Genomic DNA, 24305 nt, shown 5'->3' with positions numbered 1-24305 from the left:
AAATAGAGAGAAACCAGAAAGTTTCCCATATTTCCATAGCACACAGTCAAACTTTTATGAAAATCATAGTTATATAGAAAAATATGTATCAGAAAATGTATATTTATTTGCACTTAGAGCTGAAATAATAATAATTATTTGATTAAATACGTTAGATTGCAGAGAAATAATTGACAACTGACTCTAATCAGTTTATTGTTTCAGTAATTTACAGTCAAATTTGGAAAACTTAATAAAAGCAATGTCTGGTTCCAGCTAATATAATTGTAATCTGAATATCTTAGTTTTGGACTTTTTGGCATTTTATCACTATTTTTTTGATGTTTCAAAGTTTAACTGGTAATTGATTAATGAAATAATGAAATAATAAAATAATAGATATGTTTGTGAGCACATATTGAGCAGAAAATAAAATTTTCCCTACAGCTAGTCCCAAATGACTGCGACCTACAAAACTATTAAGACATTTTAAAGAGATCATGGTCTGCTGTGTATTGTGTCACCAAATGTATTTATTTAAACTAAAGTGTCATAAAAATCTTTATCTTATTATAATGAGAAAGAATCAAATTATAAAAAAGAAATCAAATGAACAAACTTCTGGAATTTTTTATATATATCACACGATTTCACGAACATATTTTTGTTGTTCATATCATTTGTGGTGTCGTTAAGCATTGTTTGAAGAATTGACCTTTGATCCCCACTTTTTACACTCAAGTTGTGAGTGCAGTAAAAAGTGTCATTAACTATTTAAATGGAAAAGTTTTATACAGTGAGGTAGCAAAGGCTCTTTTTCCTCCTCTGCACTGCTTGTCTTCCATCCAACTCTCAGCTTCCCATTTGAAAAATTCAATTATCAGCCGTGAAGGGTCAGGTCAAACACAGGAAGCCGAGCTGATTGGTTCTACTCGGATATCGATGGGCATGTGTGACCAATCGCTGCTGCCCAGGGCTTTCCCGAGTCTCCATCTGCTGCCACTGCTCTCTCTGTGTGTGTGTGTGTGTGTGTGTGTGTGTGTGTGTGTGTGTGTGTGTGTGTGTGTGTGTGTGTGTGTGTGTGTGTGTGTGTGTGTGTGTGTGTGTGTGTGTGTGTGTGTGTGTGTGTGTGTGTGTGTGTGTGTGTGTCTAATCGTTCCAGACCAAGGCTTCCCCCAGTTTCCACTCACCTCTTGACCATTGTATCCTGTCAGATGTGTTAACGCTGCTTTTAATCAGTTTTACTGTCTCCTCCACAGACATACACACACGCCCCGATACAGCTGGCCCTGTCGATCCCTGAGCACGCTTCATAAAGATTTAACCAATCTCCTGCTCGCACCCTCACAACCCCTGTCACACACAGACACACACCTGATCCCACCACCCCTCTCCTTACCCTGTTAACCCCCCTCAACTTAACCCTCGCCTCACCCCTGATATCTCTTACGGTGAAACAACCCGTGAACGAGGACGTGCAGCCTCGTCTTTTACTCTTTATCGGTACGCTGTCTGCCAGTCTTTGTGTCAACACAGTACAAATGCAAATAAATGCTTCCTTTATTTGTATTTTACATTATAATTCATCACCCCGCAGGGAAATGTTGCCTCGGGCTAAACTTTAGCCCATCTGCTTCAGAACTGTAACACAATTTCATTCATTTTCCTTTTCTGTATTTTGTCTTTTATGTTGGCGTCAATTATTAAGCCCAAATTTGAACTTACCCAACATGCTTATTTTTGTGCAAATGCCCACTAAGTTAATATCCTTCCTACCAGCTCCCCTTGTGTTTTGTGTTTGGTGCTAATTAGCCAATGTTACCAGGCTAACAAGCTAAACTAAAATAGGGAAAAAGGTTTAAAAAAAAAAAAAAATTTAAACTGTAGCCACCCTTTTATATACAGTCTTTGATAGCTGCTAGCATTTGGATGTTAGTATTTAGCTCAAAGCACTACAGTGTCTCAGACACACTCAGTCTCCTTCTGAAATCCATTTCATTTCTTGTTTGTAGAATGTTTTTCTATACTTTATGCACATATTGTGTGCTACTTCAAAAATAGTGAACTATTGTTGAACTGTTAAAGTGTTGCTGTAGTGAAACGTGATGTCTAGCTATATTTCTTGAGAAAATGTAGGCCCATAAAATAAATGCAATTGCAATGAGAAATAACCCTTGCTGAATCACTCAACACTATATTTACTGTCTTTCTGGGACCTACTAGCTTTCATAAAATGATCACAGAGTTAACATGCTGAAACTAAAGTATGTCTCACTCAGCTGTTAATCCTGGGTTAGGACGAAGGGGTTAAAAAGGTGCTAATAGTTGTTGACAAGGTGACTGTCTAATGACAATGACGGAAACAGGAAGAGATGAGAACAACCAACAGGAATTAAACATGTGGAGTTACATTAGTTTAACACCAGTGGATATGACAGAGCAGTGTGTGCGAGGAGTGATCTGTTAGGAGTGTGTGTGGTGCATATGGTAAAACACTCTGCAGGTCTGCTGTTAGTCACACTCCCGCGTCTCAAATTGAATTAGCGTTGACAGCGCACAGCGCCAGCCGCGTGTAAGTGTGTGTGTGCACTGAGGGAACTAGCTGTTGGCAAGCTGTCTGTCTCTCTGTGTGTGTGTGTGTGTGTGTGTGTGTGTGTGTGTGTGTGTGTGTGTGTGTGTGTGTGTGTGTGTGTGTGTGTGTGTGTGTGTGTGTGTGTGTGTATGAAACAGAAGAGAAATAGGGCCTTCCCCCCTGAAATCAATTAAGCGAGTATGGGTCTGTAGTTGTGGGGGTGAGAGGGGCACATCCTGTAGAGGGCAGCCCAGACAGACAGCACCATCTGGGGCAGCAGGCGGGTCGACCCTTGGTAGAGACATGAAAGCAACGAGGTAGGGATAAGAGGAGAGGATAGTACAGGCCGGCGCTAAATCATTTTTTTTTCTCTCCAACCCATTCCCTCGTCTGCCATCCGATACATCAGCCACGGAGCATCACTCTCATTCAATCACCCTCCACCTCTTTTCTTATTCTCTCCTCTTTCTGTATCTGTCCCAGGAGTGATAACCTGTCATACACAGGAAGCAAAAAGAGGTAAGAGCGATCTATCCCTCTGTCAGAGATAGGGGCAAAGAGAAAAAGAATATCTCACATCTCTTGTTCCAAAAGGCTTGATTTATAGGCCTCTATTAAACAAAACCAATGCCAGAAGCTCTCTCTCTCTCTGTCTCTCTCACACACACACACACACACACACACACACACACACACACACACACACACACACACACACACACACACACACACACACACACACACACACACACACACACACACACACACACACACACACACACACACACACACACCTGTAGAATCCCCTTTTGGCTGATCAGACATGGGGAGAAATTAGCACACACACTCTCTCTTAGGAGGAGAGACGTCTCCTCATGACGGACAGCCCGGGTCAGAGTGTGTGTCGTGTTTGTTGGTCATAAGCTGAGTGCTGACAGCCCTCCTCCAGCCACCCTGCACTGAAACACAAAGCTGCAATGATGACAAAACACTGAGCTCAACACAAGTAATTCAATTACTTTAACCGTGGTAAAACATGATCATCTGCCTGAAGTAAAAGTGGTACTGGTAATGTAACCAGTAAAAGCACAGACGTATGCACAACAAGCTGTGCACATACCATCAAACTGTTTCTGTCCAAAGAAAATCAAGTCTTTATTTGAGGATTGAGAAAATGTATCTACTTCTAAAGGTAAATGCAACATTTAAAAACCCTCTAAATGACCCTACAAAAGCAAAGCCTCCTTTTAGTATAAATATAGTAATGTTGTGGATGAAAATGTACAATATTTCCCTCAGAAATATAACACAGTGTACTGATTGAGTAAAGGTAATTAGTTGTTCACAGTTTGCATCAGAAAAATGAAGGAGACAAGCTGCAAACAGAGTTGAGGTGCGAGGGAGAGTACAAGAGCTGTTTGGGTGATTAACACATTCTCTGATAAATGGCATGAGTTTGAGGCCCAGATGGAGCACGCTGAGGAAACCCCAAAACACACACACAAACATGCAGGCCAGCTGCCAGGCCACATGTTAAAACTGTTTGTCCTCCACTCAGCTAACCTCTGCTCCTGGAGGACGGGGGCTCGTCAGAGAGCGCATGCCTGTGCATTGCCCCAGTGACCCCCGTCCACCCACACGTGCAGCCGTACGGCGAGGAATACACACGAGGAATACACACGTATACAAAGCAAAACGCAGATCCGTGGAGACTTGCGGGTCTGTCATCGTTCTATCTGACGCCGAGAGATCCCAAGAGAAGAGTGGGAACGTTTTGATGTTCTCAGCAACAGAAGCTGTTTATAAAATAGAAGGGAAATAACGTTGAGAGGAGCACTTTCACTGTGACTATGTGGCGAATGTCTGCTCGATAGGGCAGTGGAGGAGCGCTTAATAACTGTTAAACTGCTCTTGCTTTTCACATTACTCACCGAGCGTAATTCAATTTCAGCCACAGCTGGTTTCACTTTCAACTTTACAGCTGAGCTCAGTCATGTCCCATAATCTGACCTGATAAATAACCAGCTTTTATTGAGTTTGCAGAGAAAATAGCGTCCATTATAAACCTTCACAGGAGACGCACGGAGCTCAGTACGAGTGAGGCTGCAGGGCATGGAGCTCCACGGGCAGAGGGCTGTGTGTAGTGTGTGTGTACAACTGAGTGCTCATGGTAAAAGTATGGCAACTATTATTAGGAGATAACTGACGTATGCGTGTTTGTGCGGAGTTGTGTGTGTGTGTGTGTGTGTGTGTGTGTGTGTGTGTGTGTGTGTGTGTGTGTGTGTGTGTGTGTGTGTGTGTGTGTGTGTGTGTCATGTATGTTAATCTAATGAAGGCAGAGTGTATTTACACGTCCTGACTCTCTGCCGAGCTTCTCTCCTGTTGCAGGATGCCATTTCACATGATTGGAAACAAATGACTTCAGGGTCAAATTTCTCTCCCTTTACTACCCGTCAATCACTGCAGAACAGTCCTCGTGTTATTACAGAGTTGAATCATCACAGTTTCCATGTTATTTCAGCCACCACCTACGTGAGCGTGATGTTAACACATTATAAGGCAAATTCACAATGTGGATGAATAAACAGTGGAGGACTTTCATGAACAGACTGATAAAAGGTTAACCCGATGGTCAACTTCGGGGTCTAACATGGATTTTTTTTTTTTTTTTGTAAATATGAAGACAGAGTTTGCTTTAGATAAGAAAGATGGCGGCACTGCCACTTCTGTCTGTTACCAGCAGCTAGTTAGCTCACCATAAAAACTGAATTCTGGAAAACTGCTAGGCTGAACAACAACAACAAACATATCACCTCTGCATCTCACTAATAAGCACATTATATATATTTTTTTAATTTATACAAAAAAACTGAAATTTAAAAATTAAGGAAGTTATTGCACCTAGCCCCAAAAAAATAAATCTAAAAATAGCACGCCACATAAAATAAAAAATAACCTGTCAATTTTGCACTTAATGCAGTAAATGACATAAAGAGTATGTGATTTAGTGAGCATTAAAGGTGCTGGTAGGGACACTTTCTTACATTTGGACAGAAAATGTTTACCTTTTTCTAGTCTTTATGCCAAATTCATTTAATCTAAAATAATCTATGAACTAGTCGGCTGCTGTCGTTGTCTTTTCATCTAAGAAAGTGAATATTCCCCAAAACGGCTTCATTTTACTAAAAAGGCTGATGCAGAGTGGCACTTCATTTTTTGCGACACTGTTTTATCAGGCAACATTTGCACTACTGCAAAATGTATCCTCTGTATGCACAGACACGAATCAGAAGCTCATCTTTCAAACGGATTGTTTTCTGCGATACAGCGCAGTCGTGTTTCCACTAATCATTACAGGTGCTTGATGCTCATCATATTTGCTACAAGTGTGTGTGCCTGCTTTACTACACCGGAGAGTGACAGGTGCAGAGTTCAGCTCTCCTGGTATGAAAGCAATTTGTCTAATTGAAAGATCAGGAATTAGTCGGGAGTTTAAAATGATTGTCCTGCGTAGGCAAACGTGGAGATGACAGCCGGTATCGAGTAACCGGCACAGATTACGTGTGTCTGCAGACAAAGGGCGGGCTGTTTGATGCCGGTGCACCTGACCGCTCGCCGAAACATGGGCCATCCCCTGCCTGAGCTCCTCAATTAACTCCTTCCTGCTATTTCCACGTCCAGTGCACATTATCTCACTGCCGTGCTCGACCATGACAAGTAAATTGGTGTTTGGTTTTGACCGTTTGTCGGGAAACAGGCCATTTCCCCCGCTTTGCCTAAACCGCTGTTCCTAGCTTTAGCGGGAGGGAGGGAGAGAGGGAGGAACGGGGTGGGGTGGGGGGGGGGGGAGGAATGGGTGCTGGGTTTGAGTCTGAGCTGAAGGCAGGAATTATCACATCAGCGGCTGAACGGGCGTGCACCCCTTTGGTGCGGACAAAAAAAACACAGCATTATGTGGAGAGGTTTTCATTTGAGTCTGAAAGCCTTCCACATGACTCAAAAAGTCAAGTCTTCACACAGCAGCATCGATTTTCTGTTGATCCTGGAACAACGTTACAACACTACAGTGATGACGCGGCTGCTTTAGACCGTTGTAGAGAGCAGGGAGCCTCGATCCAGCCTCGTTACAAACTAATAAAGGTCTTGATAGAAAAACCGTTTCACCTCCATGCGTCTCTGATTAGTCCTATTATTGGTAATAAAGCACAGGGATGGAAACTGGCTGCCTGAATTCTGGCAGCTGTTGTTCTTCCTCTAAAAAGACCTGATGAGCTCATCTTATTGGTCAGGGGTGGCCAAGCCTGACACCGAGATTCAGCTGAGTCCTCCCAAAAAAAAAAGACACGCTTTTGTTCACATTCAGTGAATACCAGTTGATAATTGCAACAAAATGTTTGTCTAATCATCATTTCTTATTTAAAGTTACTTCCTGCTGCACATTAAGCACATATGTGGTTTTGTTTACTTTGAATCACACTGCGTATTCATGTTAATACAAATTGAAAACGTGGGAAATGTATTTCCTCTTTCAGTTTGCTTATAAATTCTGTATAAAAAGACAAATTTGAACATGTTTGATATTAATAAAATATGAAAAATACTTTAATGGGCAGTTATGGTCGGTTTAACTGTCATGATCATTAATAGTTATGTTACATACCTCAGATCCTATTGCTGATGCTCTTTGGTAACAACATTACAGCCCTTCAAGAAGGTAAATTGTGGGACTGAAATATAAAAGAAAAAAAGATGTTGTGCAGAAAAATAAAACTCTGCTTTCTGTCCCAAATAAAAATCACATCTTTTTGTTTAGTCAGAGGGCGGTTTTTTTTGGCTCTAGGTGAATGTGAACAGTAAAAATGATCTGAGTCTGGATCATTTTTTTGTGCTGGTGAATCCAACACAGAGTATACAAAGTTTTTAAATAGCCCCATTCGCTCAAATAGAAAATAAGCCCTCTCTGTTTTGTTGCAATAAACTTTGGCTTGTTACACTCAATGGGCCGAAGCCCGCAAGTGCGGTCCAGCTGTCAGAGGCAGTGGTTGGTGGTCGGGTGCCACGGAGACTGGCGCAGCAGACAGTCTGTGGTGTCTTCGGCTAGTTTGGCGTGCCGGGAAAGAGCCGCGAGTTGGGGGCTCAGGGGGAAGCTGTAGCGGTAAAGGCAGTAAGGGCCCGCGGTGTCGGAGAGATGAGGGAAGAGAGGGGACCCCTGAGGACCGAGGGGGCTGTGGAGGGGCAGCAGGCAAGGGGGGCTCCCCGGAGATCCGTGAAGACACGGGTCCCTAAAGTGGGGAAGCTTCTTCCCCTGCAGTGCAGAGAGGAACGGGAGGTCTGTGAGAGGAGGCAGTGGGGGAAGGCCTCTCAGTCTATCTGCTCCCAGGGAGGAGAAGGCTCTGCTGGGCAGCGGGGAGACGCAGGCGGAGGCGGCGGACGTCTTGCTGTAGAGGGGGAGAGCGAGGGTGTGGAGAGCAGCGTCCTGGCAGGAGAGCGCTGAGACGGAGAACGGGTGAAGGGATGACGATGAGGAGAGAGGGAGGAGGCTCTTCACACTGCTGGTCGGTGACCCCGAGCTTCCTGTTGGCACACGTTAGAAACTAAAATCATAAAAGAGCAAAAATCTCAGTTTGGACCAGAGAAGTAAAAAGAGCTGCAGCTCAGTACCTTGGAGCTGAATGGTAAACGGCTTGAAGTCCAAGCTGAGTGGGCCTCTCCAGGGATATGACTCCAACAGGCCATCCAACACCCCCCTGTACACACACACACACACACACACACACACACACACACACACACACACACACACACACACACACACACACACACACACACACACACACACACACACACACACATATAAAAATGTATACTGTAAAAGCAGTGAAAAATGTTATTCCAGGTATTTAAATATTGGTTCTGAGAGGTGTGAAATTCTGCACTACACAGTTCAGCTTTATTTGAAGGTTTTATGTGGCTTCAAATTTCAGTGGTTGAACTTAAAATCCCTCTTGGGTCCTTTGGTGGAGTACTTTCTGAGCTAACAAAATGTTCGGTGTTCGTTCTTTACCTATTCCTTCCTGGATCTCTGAAGCCTTTGGCGAAGGGGTTCCTGTCGATCTTCAGTTTTGTTATCTTGCCCGGGAGAGAGGAGCAGACACGGTGTTAGAGTAGACGTGTCGACCACTGACGTGTTAAGCTAACAATGAGCTCAGCTTTACAACAGCACGGAGAGTGGCAGAGCTCCCCCTCCGGGACCGCTTCTCCCAGCAGCACCCAGGGCGACCAGCCATGTCAAACAGGGTTCTTGGAGACGGAGTTCGGGGTCGGACAGTTTTATTCGGTGCTTTAATAGGCTGTGGACTCCAGCAATCTGCGCAGTCACAGCTCGTTATTGAGTTTCTGTAATAATACGCTGGCTGATAGTAAAATGAGCCCTGATGAAAAGAGCTGGCAGTCTCAGTGGACGGCTCTGTTACTGGAGGAATGGTAGCCAACAGCGGGGTCAGGTCCCCTGCACGGGAACACACACACCCTCTCTGAGCCCAGCAGAAAATCAGCAGACTGCAAATTTATGATTTTACTGAGACCGCTTGGACGTGGGCCTCATCAGCTTCACGACTTGGAGATTCAAACATTTTTATGTGAGGTCAAAGAGCACGAGCTGCTGACTGGATCATCATAACAACCGCTGTGTCGATGACCAAACATCTGCTTTTTCAATATTTCTGGCACCCAGAAGAATAAGACTCAAAATCAGTAATATCAAGTTGTTGACTGATTTCTACTAAATATTATTTAATTGTTGGTCAAAAATATGAACATTTTGATTCAGAAAATAAGCAACATTTTGAACATATCGTCTTCAGGGCACATTGTTTCTAAACATGAACCTGTTGTTCGTAGTTATGTTACAAAGTATTTTACTCATGTCCGGGCCGGTCCGCTTTAGTCTCAGCGTTACCTGTTGGTTCTGATAAGCTGTGACGGTGGTGAACTCTGTTTCTGGGAAGGAGAAGCTGTGCACTCCTTCAGCAGGCAGCGACTGGATCTGAGACAAGTCCATCCGAGGGTTGTGCCGGATGATGTGCACACGTGGCTTGTACTTGTGCATCGACTGAAGAATGACCTGGATCAAGAGACAAAGATGATATAAAGAATTTTATAAAGCGGACCTCTATTATATTATTATCTTTAAGATGAACTTCTGAAACCAACATATAGGGCTGCAACAACTGATGATTGTCAGTATAAATACAAAAATGATGTTTTCAATTAATTGTTTGGTCTATAAAGTGTGTCATCAAATTGCTTCTTCAGTATTAATGGCAGACAACAGGGAGATATTCAGTTTTAATTTGACAATTAATCGAATATCCAAATAGTTGGCAAAATGTTTTGTTGCTCAACTAATTGATATATTCACTAATTGATTTAGCGTTATGGTAAATAGTTAATGGTCCAATAGTTTGTGAATTTTGCTAAAAGTTTTAAATGATTTAAAAAATATGAATCCATAAAAAAAACTAAGAAAGAAGTGGCTTTTAGTGTTGGATGGAAAACATTTCCGTTACAGTTAGAGAAATAATCTACGGTAGATGACACATGAAAATAATATAATAATGAAATAAAATATTCTTCAAAACAATATCATAAACTAATATCAATTAGTTGACCACAGAATATAAAACACATTAAGACAGACTTTTCTGCACATTAAAAGTAATATGGATTTAGATAAAAAAGGTCTATTCAACAAATAAAACAAAAAAACATAAAATATGATTAAATTAATAAATGATAATTATCTTATGTTTCACAGAAATTAATCAGATTTAAAATTTGACATCGCAATAAGAAATGAAACAATAAACTTTGCATACTGCCAAAAACTAAAGTACAACTAATTGTTGCAGTTTATTGTAACATTTTGTGGTTCTGTAATATTTTTTCATTTTGCATATTTGGTCAAATATTTTGTGAACTAACCAGTAAAATAGTGTAAACTATATGAAAGTTCGACAAATTTGGGGATCTTTAACCCACAAATCTCCTTTTTACCTGTTTAGAGAGAATCCAAATAAAATCATGTGGTTATGTAATATAAATGAGGTTTCAGAGTGGAAGTACCAGATTATTTTAGAAAATGCAGGACACTGCTCCACTGCCAATTTTTATGTCAAACAGCAATAACTTAAAAAAAAAAAAAAAAAAAAGGTTGGATAATAAGAAGCTCTTTACGTGTATTTAAAACCACAGTAAACTGACCACAGCAATACCAGGGATCATGAGGCCGTTTTTCAGCTCAAGCACAAACACAGTTTCTCCACTCCTGCTATTTAAGAAAAGTGAGTCTCCCAAACACACACACACACCCCAAGGTATTCGGAAGGATCAAGACAAAAGCCTCCTATCACTTCCCTGGCCACCGCATTTTACATCACTGAACCTTTCACAGGAAGTTCAGGAGCCGGGAAGGATTTCCACTTCCTTCCTCACTCCAATATTAGACTATTGATAGGCAGCGATTTAGGGAGGGCATACATTTTCAAAGATTGACCCCTGTAAATGCTCCACATTATATACAGGTTGATATCAACATCAACACTCGGAAGTAAAAAAAAAAGAAATGATCAGCCATATGCGAAAATCCCATCATAAATGTAGACCTGATCTGACCCCCACTCCACGAAAAAGTCTCCCCTGCAGGCCCACAGCATGTTGAGCCTTGATCCAGTATTTAAAGCACAGATAAAGAGCAAGCAGCTCGTCGGTTACCTACATGTCCCTTGTCGTCCATCTCGTTGTTGGTGAGTTTGACGCGGTCAAAGCTGATGACCTGTCGCATCCACGTCTCTCCCGCGCACGGTGAGTCCGGATGCACGTAGAGCCGCGGAGAGATGCACGAGTGGTCCGTGTTTCCAGCCACCATCCACTGCGAGCTGTGGTACACATATCTGAGGAGGGATGCAAGTCAATACGTCAGTGGATAAACAGGTCAATTCTGAGTTAGAATAATTAGTGCACACAAACCTGTAGCGTTTGGAGTCCACGGGCATGACGTCCATTGCGATGTAATACTGCTGGCTGGGGTCCAAGTTACGCACTTTGACGCGCACAGAAGGAAACATTCTCCTAATGAAAAGACAGAAAAGAAGCGCAGCACTTTCGTTAGAAATAAGAAATCTGCTTAAAACTTTTTTTTTAAACCGATACGTTTGTATGTAGTAGTCATGGATTTCACATTATAAAATAACGCAACAAGACATAAAGTAGAAAAACTTCAGGCAGAAACTTCGCTGCCTTTATCGGCCAGGTTCAGAGGGAAGTTCAGGGACGTCGAGGGGCCACGACTCACAAGGGTATCTTCCCTGCCGAGATTTATAGCACGTGCTCTCGGTAATTGAATAAACGGTACCTCGATTTCAGCAAGTAGTCATGTCCCAATAACTCATTTCTGGAAAAACAGAAGGGGACGTACATGGCCAATTATCAGACCACAAAAATTATTTCTTTGAAACGGAAAGATAAAGTTAATTCAATCGACCTGTACCCAAGAATACCTCCGTGTCACAAGGTTTCCTTATTGACAGTCATCCTGTGACAGGTTCAATTCAGTTCGAGAGTATCTAGTTTTCGTCCCAGGTTTCTGCGCTAAAGTCTAAAATAGAAGCCAGACAAAAACATATAGAGTAAATATAAACACGCTCAGTTTTGGTTGTCGACTCTGCTTTATTGACGGATAACTCCGCTGTCCCGCTCATTTGTTTGGACAGTAATATAAAAGTGTCAGCTCCTCTGCTCACTTCTGATTGGCTGCAGCCTTTTACACTCGGTAAACGGGCACCTGTGACTGCATAGCAGTTCATTATCATGTTATTGATGACGACCACTCTATCTTAGATTTAGAACTGACACTTCAACAACTAACACTTAATTGTACAGACTGCAGATTAGACACTGTGTACCGTTTCTTTTTTTTTATTATTATTATTTTCTTTTTTAATACAAAAGGCCCCATTTAAACAGTAAAACCCGGGTGCGAATTATGAGGCTTGCTCATATTTTTGTGTGACTAAACTTTATTGTTTCAATCATTTTGAGATAAAGTATCCGTTTTGTTTTGTTTTTTCAAAATACTACTCTTAACCTGAACCCAATCTCATCACATTATGTTGGACTTGTGTGCCGTTTTGGCTGAACTGTTTTGACACTTAAAAAATACGCACATTCAAATAATAGGTTGAGGTGATATGAATAGGCCAGGTGAGTAACTCCCTGTATGTGGTTATTGTTCATCTAACTCGTATAGGCCAAATATATTTGGATTTAGAAATTTTGCATGGTGGATTTGTTGCACTAAATCAGTAAATGGAGCCTAAAGGCCAGTTTGCAAGAAGTAAAGCTTTCACAATAACCGCTACAGACCTCTGTCAAATCCTTCCTTCTTATACCTGCCAGCTTTGGTGATGATCATCTCGGTGCCGATCTCAAAGAATCTCTTCCACAGCTCGGAGCCCTGCAGCTCTACTCGGACCTCTCTGTCCGGCCGGCGGTCGCTCTCCTTCGGCTTGCTGTCCTCGCTGCCGGAGTCTTCGGTCCCGGATCTCACCGTCTGTCTCAGCGGGTCACAGGTGGTGTCCTCCAGCCTCCTCGGTGTTGAACCTGCTCTCTTCATCTGGCTGGTGGGATATTCGTGCTGGACTGAAAGTGCAAAAGGAAGGAATATAGTGAGATATTGTAAAAAGGAGCCACCATCCAAAAATCCATCAAATTATGTTATTTCAAAATGTTTAGGAGTGAGCAGCAACTTTGATGATTTTCTTTGGTTTGATGAAGCTGTGAATATATAAATCAGGATACGGTTCCCCCACTGTGCTGGATAAATACATATAACTTTTTTTTAATCATTATTATCTGGATTTTAATTGATTAAATAGATTTTGAATTGTGACCTCTACATAAATCCGAGTGTGGACTAAAGATAAATTAAATTAAATTTTTAAAAAAAACTGCAGTTGCAATTTTGCCAGTGTGTTTCCAAGCTGTCCTTAAAATGGTTATAACTAAAAGCAGCGGGATGTTCTTAAAAATTCAAAAGCCGTGTCCTTGTGTCTCACCGGTGAAGATGCTTCTCTCGCCACCGGTGTCTCCACCTGAACTTGACTCGTGTTCCTCTGACACTTTCATCCTCTTGCAGGGCTTCCCGACCAACGCCTCCACAGAAAACGCGTGAGCCCGGGAGCTCAGGCCCTGCATCCTGGCGAAAGACACCGTATATACGAGCAGTATATCCGCCTGAAGTTTGACGTTGGGCCGGACGAGGATCGGTGTCCCAGCTCAGTCTGAACAGGACGGGGCAGAATAAACATCAGCGGCAGCACATAAGGGAGACCCTTTTCTCCGCTGCGCAATTGATCCGGTGCGTTCCCATGTGTTCTCCGAGACTCGCGCCCCTCATCCAAAATCCTTGATTAGTGGCACGCCTCTTCTCCTCACTACAATACTCCTCTCTCCCCCTTTACCCGTCTCAACGTCTCCCCTTCCCTCTCTGGCTCACATAGGATATGTTCCTCGGACTCTGGCTCCCCTCAGCGCGTCACAGAGAGGGAGGGAAGAGTGCAGCGTGCATTCCTTCACATGGGCCTGCGCTGCAAAAAATATCCATCCAAGCAGTCATTTCGATCTTAAAATAAAAATGTCATGAAACAGAAAAAATATTGCACTACAAGAGGAAAATAATCACATTTCAAGCAATTGTTTCTTTTAACACGTCAAAGGAAACAACAACATAATGACAATGATTATATTTCAGCTGTATCAACAGGGGACACCTGTTTCAATATACAATTCAATGCTGTTAATATTAAAGGAAATGTTTAATCAAATCAACGAGGGCCAATGAATGAGGGATATTTATTGCAGTATTCGCTTGGTCTCAGTGGCATTTGAGTGTTCAAGAGAACCAGCAGGAGCATCTTTACGCACGATGTTTCGGATGACGAGGTAGAAATCAGTGAGTTCAACAGATGGTTAATGAACATGTTACTGCCATTTAGTAATCTAAAGAAAATCGAATCACTTACTGAAATAAAATGTGTGAGAATCATTCCACAAACTAACAATAAAACCAGTGTTGATGGCCTGGAGTCCAGAACGCGATTAATGTGAATTTTGTTAAGGACATCTTCCCTTGAGGCAACATTTTTTTAGCAGGAACAAACCTTTCAATTGTTTCACAAGTTGCTTCCCTCCATTTAGACAGCCGGCAGATAAATAGAATGCGTTTTGGGGGTATTGGATTGGGAGTCAAGGCACAAATATTTAAGTCTCTTAATTCAGACCATCTGGAAAGAAATATCTCCGTGAAACTCGCAGCCTTTCTGTTGAAGCTAACATTTCCTATATTAATTTGAAGGCTTTCCTTAAAGCGCTTTCTTGTCTCCCGTTTCTCCGGTATAGAAGTGGGATTTTTTTTTCTGTTGTAGTACCCGGTGAGGGTGTGCGCCAGTCTGGTTCTCATAAATGCGGAGATCAGATGGACTTTTGCGCACAGGGGGAAACTGGTCTGTAATGACAGCTCGGGATTATTACATTACTACTCGACATGAAATAGATCCGCTTTACACAAATAAAAGTCAGTGAAGGTTCTATTTAAAATGTTTTTTAATCACATGGTGTAATTGCTCTGAGGAGAAAACAAATGAGGGCTGTGTTTACGGCACGGTTGGTTTGGTTGGTGATGGAAATCTCTGACAACAGCCGGGAAATGGAGAACTATGACCAACCGGAATCACATGTTCCCTGTCATCATAACCTGTTTTAGGACCGTGGCCTGGATTCGTGTTTATTCTTCCCCAACTTTTCGTTTTCTTCCAAAACTAAGTGCATCTCGAACACCCGCCATGGTTCAAGCTGCTGCAGGAAAAAAGTGAGCTGGCTGGCTGTGCGCACACATGGCCCGCTGCTGCTGCTGCTTATTGAAATAAGACGCGACAAACTGATAGAAATAGCCTGTGTAGTTTCCCTTCACACACGTTTGAGAGATTGCTTTTCCATGCTGTCTTCGGCAGTCAGCTCATAAATCTTCCTCATGGGATTATGGGATGTCAACGGAGTGATGACGGGCGCGCGAGCTAGTGATCGCCTCGCCTGGTTTAGCAAAGCACAACAGGAAGCTCCTTCTCGTTGCTTTCTGATTCGTAATCCAGTGCAAATCTGCGCTCGTCCCATTCAGGGATATTTGGCACACATGTTTCCTTTTATTAAGCACAACACGCACGCTTTGCGGAAACAAGAGACTCAAATCCAATTTAGCAGGGGGCCTCAGGTTTCCATTAATGCGGAAGTTGGATGACCAGCTGCAATTAGGCTTTCCCATCATTTTGCGCCTTCAGGCTCGCTGGCATGCTGCTGATTTGTAGCCTAATTAATAATCATTTGCGAATAATTGGTTTGCTATTGAAGCCAAGTGGTAGGCCTCAACAACACACAAAAGCACAAATAAAATGCAACACAAGTTACCTTGAGCGGTTCATAAAATCTGCCTTTTTCTTGTTTAACTGGCATTTTTTTTCTGATTCAATACAAAGTCTTTGTTTATTCGGTGTAACTTGTTTTTTGAGGCTGAAGTGTGTGTATGTTTGGAGCTGCAGGCCGGTGCCCAAACACTAATCACGACCAGCCGTACACTCACGGTAGGCATCTGTCTGTACTGTATATGTGCACACAACTTGCAATATGTGTGTGTGTGAGTGTTTATAAACAGGCCTGTCTGTCTGCAGCTCAGTGCTGAATGGATGTGACGGGGCCCCCTGATGGTTTGTTTTAAGTTGGATCCTGATGCTGAGCAGTAAGTGTGTGTGCTTTTGTAAATACGTGTGTGTGAGGGTGTGTGAGGGTTATTCTGGGCATGGGCTGCTGGAGCGGATGCCCGCTCACTGCCAAATGTCAAACTTCCACCAGCAGTCTGCTGTGACATTTGTAGAGTGTTTGAATGTGCAACGCTGTGCACACTTAGTGTGTTGTGGCACTAATGGGACGTGAGCACTCTGTAGTGGACATGAGTGAAGGCTCACCTGGAGTACACACACTCCCTGCTGAGACGCTGATGTGCTAACTGTTTCCAATGCTGGTCTCAAACATTGGATATTGTAACTGAGGGGGTATTAAGGATATTGAGCTGTTTGTTATTTACTGATATTAATGCTTCTGCTGTCCGTCCACTGTTGATGTGAAGGAAGAAGAAAAGAGAGAGAACCAGTCAAAGTTTTTCTCAACATGCCCGATTACAGGGTGACAAATTCCTCTGACCCTGACATGTCATCAGCTCCGTGATGTGTGTATGTGCAACATCACATCTGCTACTCATAACCTCCATCTTGTCCCTCTCTCAGCTGTCAGAGGTCCACAGTGTCTCTCAGACTGCGGACTCCCTGCAGGGATCCTCGCTGTGCGCGAACAAAGTCTCCTCATTGCTTCTGCTTCTTTCACAGCCCTACCAGGAGCGTCAGTGATCACATCCTTCTCTGCCTGTAGGAGTTAATTGACTGTGTCTGCCAACACGGTTGCATCGTGCCCCTTGATTTGCTGTTGAAAGGCATCCAAATATTCTCCTCCAATCAGCTTTGAGGGAGAGGAGGCTGCTGCCTTGATGTCAAATGCAATGAAAGGACCAAAGCTGATGAATTGATCCCACTAACAAGTGTTGCCTGTGTAACCAAAGCCTGATACAGCTCATAATCCTCTGTGCCTCAAACCTCCTTTGTTGTCCAACACTATTAAAAACACACATCAATTAACCACTCTGGTGCAGTGAGTGATATGTTCCTCCATTATAAAGAACAAAGGCTGCCAGAGCACCACAGCTGAAAACATTTCCCCCAATGACATTTTTACTGCTGTACATGTCCATTTTCTTAAAACTGAGCCTTTACAAAAATTAACTATATATCCATGACTCATTTTAAAGATTTACATATCAGAAGGAATCAATGAGCCTGGAGCCAAGAGACACTGACAGATAGGGGCAGTTGAACAAGTGTTAGGAAACAGAGAAAAGCACTGTTGGGTTACTTTTACATGGAGTTTGTTGACAGTATGAAATGCAGAATATTCCCAGCCTTGGCCTTTAAAGATATCAACACTCAGTTGCTCCTCGACCCCCTGGCCGTCTGTTGGAACGGCTTGGAGCATAGAAATAGCAAAACGCTGCCTCGCCAAATGTTTTTGTTCATTTCAGAACTACTAACAGGCTCCTGTTAGAGGAGCTTGAAAGCAGCTCTGGTTCAAATATAAGAAGCATTTCAGACAAGTATTCTGATGTCAACATGTAAAAAAACTTTATTAAATCAGTATCAAGAAATGCAGGTGAGAAGTACTGTGACGTTTGACTTTGAATATTGCAAGAAAGGAAATTCTGTGCTGAAAGATGTACATTTACCAGGCAGGGATGGTCTCATATAAGACCTAGTTGCATTATGGGAAGTTTAAAATCCAAGGTTTTTGGAACTTTTTTGGTAATAAACAATCCTGTCTACTAGAAATTATGTCGAATTTGTAGTAAACCCAGGTAGTTTCTCATGCTTCAGCTTTAACCACATGCTGTGAGTGCCTAAACACACAACCCTTAACAATGTTTAGACATATTTTAGTGGCCATAGTGGATATTTGTCAGTCAAGCTTTGGCACAAGCATTCTACATGATGTGCCATTAGTTTTGTGCCAAAATGTATTTGCTGGTGCAAATTAATGAGCTATAGTGAGAAGGAAAAAAATTAAAAAATCAATGAAATAAGTGCTGTTTTCTGCACCTTACTTTTGTCTGTTTTGCTGTTGTTGCGTTAACAGGGCTTTATTGGGGTCATATTAGAGGTAAAACTGTGCTTCTAGGTCTCTTTCCTCTCCCTCCGTGCAGCTCGATCTGGGCTGGCAGCGTTTGGGGATCCCGGGCACGAGGCCTGGTACTACCGCCTTCTCCCCTGCCCACAGTGTAGGAAGATTTAATGGCTCATGTGCCACGGCATCCAGCCTTTACTGACTCCCACTGCCTCTGCCTGGTCGGGTGGGTAACAAAAGGATGAGGGCGAGAGGAAAACAGGGGAGGAGGGGAACATCTCTGCCAAGATGCAGCCTCCTCTCACCACAAGCGTGTTGTGAATTATCTTCTACCTCTCCCTCCTTCTTTTCTCTTCCTAAGCCTTGAGTTATCCCTTTGCTACTCACCCTCTTCCTGTTAAACACATATAGATCTTCATCTGTCCACAACGCTTTCATGAGGCCAACTGTGAATCTGACTCTATGGCACATCCATCTCACTTGTTTGGAGAGCTAATTCTTTTTGATGAAAATTGCCTTTTCTCTCTCCTCCTCTGTCTCTCTGTTCCTCTGTCTCTCTCTCCCTCTCTGTCTGCCAGTAACTGTGTGGTTAATGGTTGCGGTAAAAAGAAACAAAAACAGCCATAATTGATAATGAGAGTCAGATTCTGCATGTGAGGATCTCAGCCGAGCGTCTTTCCCCTCGTCTCGGACAGGCCCAGACGGACGGCTCTGCCAAGCAGGACACTGATTGAACGGGGCACCGTGATCTGTGGGGCTTTGGGGAGTTGGGATTTGGGAATAGATCTGTGGGAATGCGAATTTTTTTCTTCCCAGAAGGATGTCGAGGGGTGGAAAACTAATCCGCAGGGTGTTAGTGTGTAATTTCCTAATAACATAATGTGTAACTAGCACACTATTTAGATAAAATAATGCCTAAAAGTGAACAATGCTCCAACATAAACACACTTGCAGATTGTTAGCTGACTTAAGCCGGAGTTTGAAATGTGTTGAGTGCTCCTTTTGGTGTTGTTAACATGCATGGGGAGGGGAAGTAATAATTATTTAGGGGAAATCCATCGTTTTGCGTGCATGTGGTGGAAGCTTGTTGAGGAACCTCGCAGTCACACACGTCTTTATCTGTTTTTGTCCGACTGAGCACAATCATTGTGAACACAAATATTTTTTTATCAAAGCCGCACCGGAGTGGAGGGGAATTATTTTTAGATTTTGCCAATAAATGAGGGGTTTCATATATCTGCAAGTGGTTGGGGGGAAGAAGACTGAAAATTTAGGAGAAAAGAGAGAGAGAGTTGAAAAAAAAAAACCTGGCAGAGCCACAAAAGCTTTTAAAACAACATGTGAAAAATCAGCAGTTCTTTAACAGTTAGCTTGTCATTTTTATTTGCCTCTTCAGATGGTGGCAGCGGTTTGTCTTTCAGCCTGTGCCAGCTGGGATTGGCTGCTGGCTGGAAGGCGCAGGCCTGGCCCCGGTTAGCACTCTTATTATCATCACCACACACTGTAATTCACATGCCAATCACAGCTCTGAGCAGCGCAGGGCCGAGGGGAGAGGGGCTGGTTAGAAGGGGCCGCCGACTGGGGTGATGGGCCGGGCGGGGTGGGGACTGCACGCTGAATACTTCCAGCAGGCCCTAATCGGACCTTTCATTTCCACATCTCTGCAGAATGAGCCTGGATAGGGGTATGATTGGTTCTGCAGGGCTGGCCCAAGCCGAAGCAGGAGGCTGTGCTGGACCGGCGGCTGTAAGAATAGGAGTGACCTCTGAGGAAGGTTAAACTGTCAGAGTTTGGCTGGTCTGGCCTGGCTCGAGTTAGCTAGGGTCGACAGTAGAGACTAGATTCAGTGTTTTGAAGCCAAAAGTTACAACGATAAAAAGGCCTCAACGGTGGGTCGTACTGTACATGAATAGTTTAGGCAACAAGCTTGTAGAGGGAGATTTCCAATTGGAAATGTTTTGCAATAGATGTCTTTTTATTCCAGTCTTCCTTCTCCACAGAAACTCTGAGACCTTTTCAGATGTCACTGGTTGTACGAGCTCTTCCTGAATTCAAACTTAGGCTATAACGTATTTACAAAGTGAAGGTAAGAAACTATTAAAATAGGTTGCACCACACATAGTTTTTACAGTTATTACCGTTTCTAAATTACAGTGACCTCACTTTTCATAATGAAGTAATGGAGCTGTGCGGCACAAAGGAAAACACAGACTTTGGACACAGTCCGAATTTGTGAACAGAATCAAGTCATTGATGGTTTTGGTCTTTTCATGGAACGTGTTGACAATAAGACAAATATAGAACGCGTCATCCTCAAACAGAGGATCAGCAGTTAAGTTTGATATGACATTCGCTCCCTTAAACATTTTTTTTTTAGACTTTATATGATAACATTGTTATGCGACAGTGACCTGTTTACACTGTTGATTCTGCTGATTCACGTTTTGCCTCTCCAACAGGTGAGTCAAAAAATAAATCAGTAAAAGACAAAAGTAAGGTACCTTCGGTTGAAGCAGTCAGGTTTAAGAAAACATTGTGGTTTGGGTCTAAATCAATAATCTTACGTAAGTTACTTAACATACGTTACACAAGTTAAATATGTAACGTCATGTAAGTAACTGCTTTCTCACAGACTTGAACACCAGACCTCCTCCCTACGTGGACTCAATAATCATTCATATTTTGTCACGTTACCTTCCTGCTTCATTCCTGGTCAAGCTGGTCCAACATGCATGTGCTTATTACACCGAGGCGAGGCCGAACGCAACACTGACATGTCAGTATCCTGTAGTGGACTGACAGGTGTATCACATGCTTTTGTGTGATACCAGGATGTGTAACATATCAACTCCTTTTAAGCTGATTTGGCAAACAAGACAGTCAGTTAAATGTATAGTACACAATTTAGTAAGTCCCTTCAAAAAAGAGAAATGGTCAAAAAAAATTCAAAACCTTTATTCAGATTGAAATTTCACGGTGAAATTCAAAAAACAAGAACAATGCTTGTCTGTTAAAACTGAACGAGGTTACAATCCAAGCATTTTCCTTGCTTTTAGATCTGAGTAAAACCTTTTTATTCTGTTGCCAGAGGAGTGCTTGGCCCTTTACTTCTTTTTGAACTTTTTGTGTTCGCTACCAAAGAGCACATTCATCACACCAGTTCAAATTTACAAGCACTCGTTGTACGAGGAACAGTTACTTACCAAGAACTTAGGAGGGACTTTACACACAAACTTAATAGATTTAAAAGCAGCTGTTGGAAACTAACTGAGGCCCCTTGTAATTTCACTGACTGCCATCAGCAGTGATACACTGTGACACAACACCTGCAGACATGAAAATTCCCAGACAAGCTTCTGACACTAATGTAGAAGCTGGAGAAACTAATTAATCCTGCTACTGCAACACTGAAGCCGAAATTCAGCAGAAAAATTGAAGTCGTTCAACATCCCTTCAGTCACTTCCACAATATCCTCACATGTACAGAAGAAAAAAAAAACCCTCCTTTCTGACTTTATTCCCACCCCAAGAGACTTTCTGCAGCCCCGTGGAGACACTATAATTTAAATGCTGCCGAAATGGGAACTCAAAAGACAACATGCTATTTCAATCAAAAGCCCAGTTCTTGCCCCATCATCCTGCCTGCCAAAGCATGGTAACACACACACACACACACACACACACACACACACACACACACACACACACACACACACACACACACACACACACACACACACACACACACACACACACACACACACACACACACACACACACACACACACACACACACACACACACACACACACACACACACACACACACACACGCTCAGGGCTCGCCTGCCAACGTGTGGTTTGCTTTCACGATGCCTTAATGCCTTGCGGTTAGTGCTCTATCAAGGCCATGAGAAATGATTTATTAGTGGCTCCCGCCTGTATTTACAGATAATGAGCCTCCGTCAGTGTTAATAAAGACATCCGTTCTCAGCCTGGAAACACGGCACCTCTTTAAAGGATTACTGTCACTGCAAAACAATAGCTCGTCCTCCAAAGATAGTCGTGTAGCATGTGTTTGAAGTGTATTCACGTATGTGGACCGTGAGGAAGAGACACAGCGACAGGCTGGAGCAGAAGCAACAATCCCTACTTCTTAAAACAGGCTCATTCATTACACATACACATATTTATCTTCACACAGAATCACTTTGTCATTCTGGTTGTAGTCAGTTTTTCTCTCCTCAGAAGTTGGAGAGGAGCGACGCAGTATGAATAAGTGTTTCCCCTGCAAGCCTGCTTTTTCACTTTTATCTGTCTACATGTCAGTCAAATGTACATGCCTGTGTGTGTGTGTGTGTGTGTGTGTGTGTGTGTGTGTGTGTGTGTGTGTGTGTGTGTGTGTGTGTGTGTGTGTGTGTGTGTGTGTGTGTGTGTGTGTGTGTGTGTGTGTGTGTGTGTGTGTGTGTGCTGATGATGAGGATGAAAGGGAGACGTGGAGACACATGAGAGCTCTGGCAGTGAAGTGTGTTTGTGTGACATCATTCTGTCTCCCTCTGGTTCCAATCAGCCCATCCTCCCCTGTTAATGACACCTGATAGATTAATGACTGATAAAGAGTGTGTGTGTGTGTGTGTGTGTGTGTGTGTGTGTGTGTGTGTGTGTGTGTGTGTGTGTGTGTGTGTGTGTGTGTGTGTGTGTGTGTGTGTGTGTGTGTGTGTGTGTGTGTGTGTGTTTGGTGGGGGCCCACAGAAAGCCCGCAATCAGACAGCTCTCAAATTAGCGCTCCATAACTACATCCTGACTAGGGCTTAGACTTCTGAAATGCAGGAAAGTCCTTCCAGACAATCAGACACACACACACACACACACACACACACACACACACACACACACACACACACACACACACACACACACACACACACACACACACACACACACACACACACACACACACACACACACACACACACACACACACACACACACAGGCTATCACTTTCATCTACAGTGTATCACATCACATTTGTCTTCTTTCTGGCATGGTGAACTTTGACATGGTGAGAAACAGGGGTGGTGGTGAGGAGGTCATCAATTATAGCAGCTTATTCTCATATCCCCCCTGCCCGCCCACACACACACACACACACGCACGCACGCACGCACGCACGCACGCACGCACGCACGCACACACACACACACACACACACACACACACACACACACACACATATTACTATACTCATACACAATGATGCTTCTAAGTATTTTGGTTCATGTAAAACCCTGTAGCCTGTAAAAGACCATTCATTCATGACAGTGACCAAACATTCAAAATTTACAATCCTGACAAAGATATTTAACTTTTTTTAGAGATTAAAAAATGTGTTACGAAAAGAGAAATCAGAAAAACACTCCAACTATATGGGAACACAGGTCTTTAACACACATCCTTTATGTGTGGTTTAAGTTACAACGAATGAATATTGTGTGGTCAGTAAATCAGTTATTATGGCTTTATAGTTTGATAATACATTTACCTTCAGTATAAATACCAGCGTTTACTGGCTTAACACTGAGCTATTATTATCTGATACTGAGCACACTGACACCTGAGAACTTCACAGTACAGCTGCCACCCACCACAGATTAGTCTGCTGTAGTGGTTGGTGGTCATTGGCACATCAACAGTAGTTGAACAGCAGAGAAAAACAGTGTCACTCCTCCTCCCACATTTCCCGTCATCCTCTGATATAAACCAATGGCCTTTCTATGGCCTCTTCACCAACCTCTGCAGGCTACTAAAACCTTATTAGGGGCATTTTAGAGTCCAGCAGGGACAATAGCTTGATGGCTTTCAGCCATAAGTGTTTAAGTCTGTCAGTCCTCTGCTGTACCCGCAGTACGATGTGAGGATGGTT

General features: G+C 42.9%; 1 protein-coding gene across 1 annotated transcript; it reads right to left on the bottom strand.

The window, feature by feature from the left end:
- Positions 1 to 7580: 7580 nt before the first annotated feature.
- Positions 7581 to 13804, bottom strand: tbx22 (T-box transcription factor 22). The gene is made up of 8 exons (XM_069696691.1): positions 13666 to 13804; positions 13000 to 13213; positions 11579 to 11680; positions 11328 to 11502; positions 9510 to 9674; positions 8616 to 8680; positions 8213 to 8298; positions 7581 to 8125 (listed from the first exon to the last, which is right to left on the bottom strand). The coding sequence occupies exons 1-8, from the start codon at positions 13802 to 13804 to the stop codon at positions 7581 to 7583; spliced, it is 1491 nt and encodes a 496-aa protein (XP_069552792.1).
- Positions 13805 to 24305: the final 10501 nt, after the last annotated feature.

Source organism: Brachyistius frenatus, unplaced genomic scaffold, assembly GCF_029030835.1.
Source record: "Brachyistius frenatus isolate BFR_SWC_R1_liver_20210118 unplaced genomic scaffold, ASM2903083v1 Contig_22, whole genome shotgun sequence".
NCBI classification, from domain to species: Eukaryota; Metazoa; Chordata; class Actinopteri; family Embiotocidae; genus Brachyistius; species Brachyistius frenatus.
The sequence above is the reverse complement of the archived record's forward strand: the minus strand, read 5'-3'. Positions and strand labels throughout refer to the sequence as shown.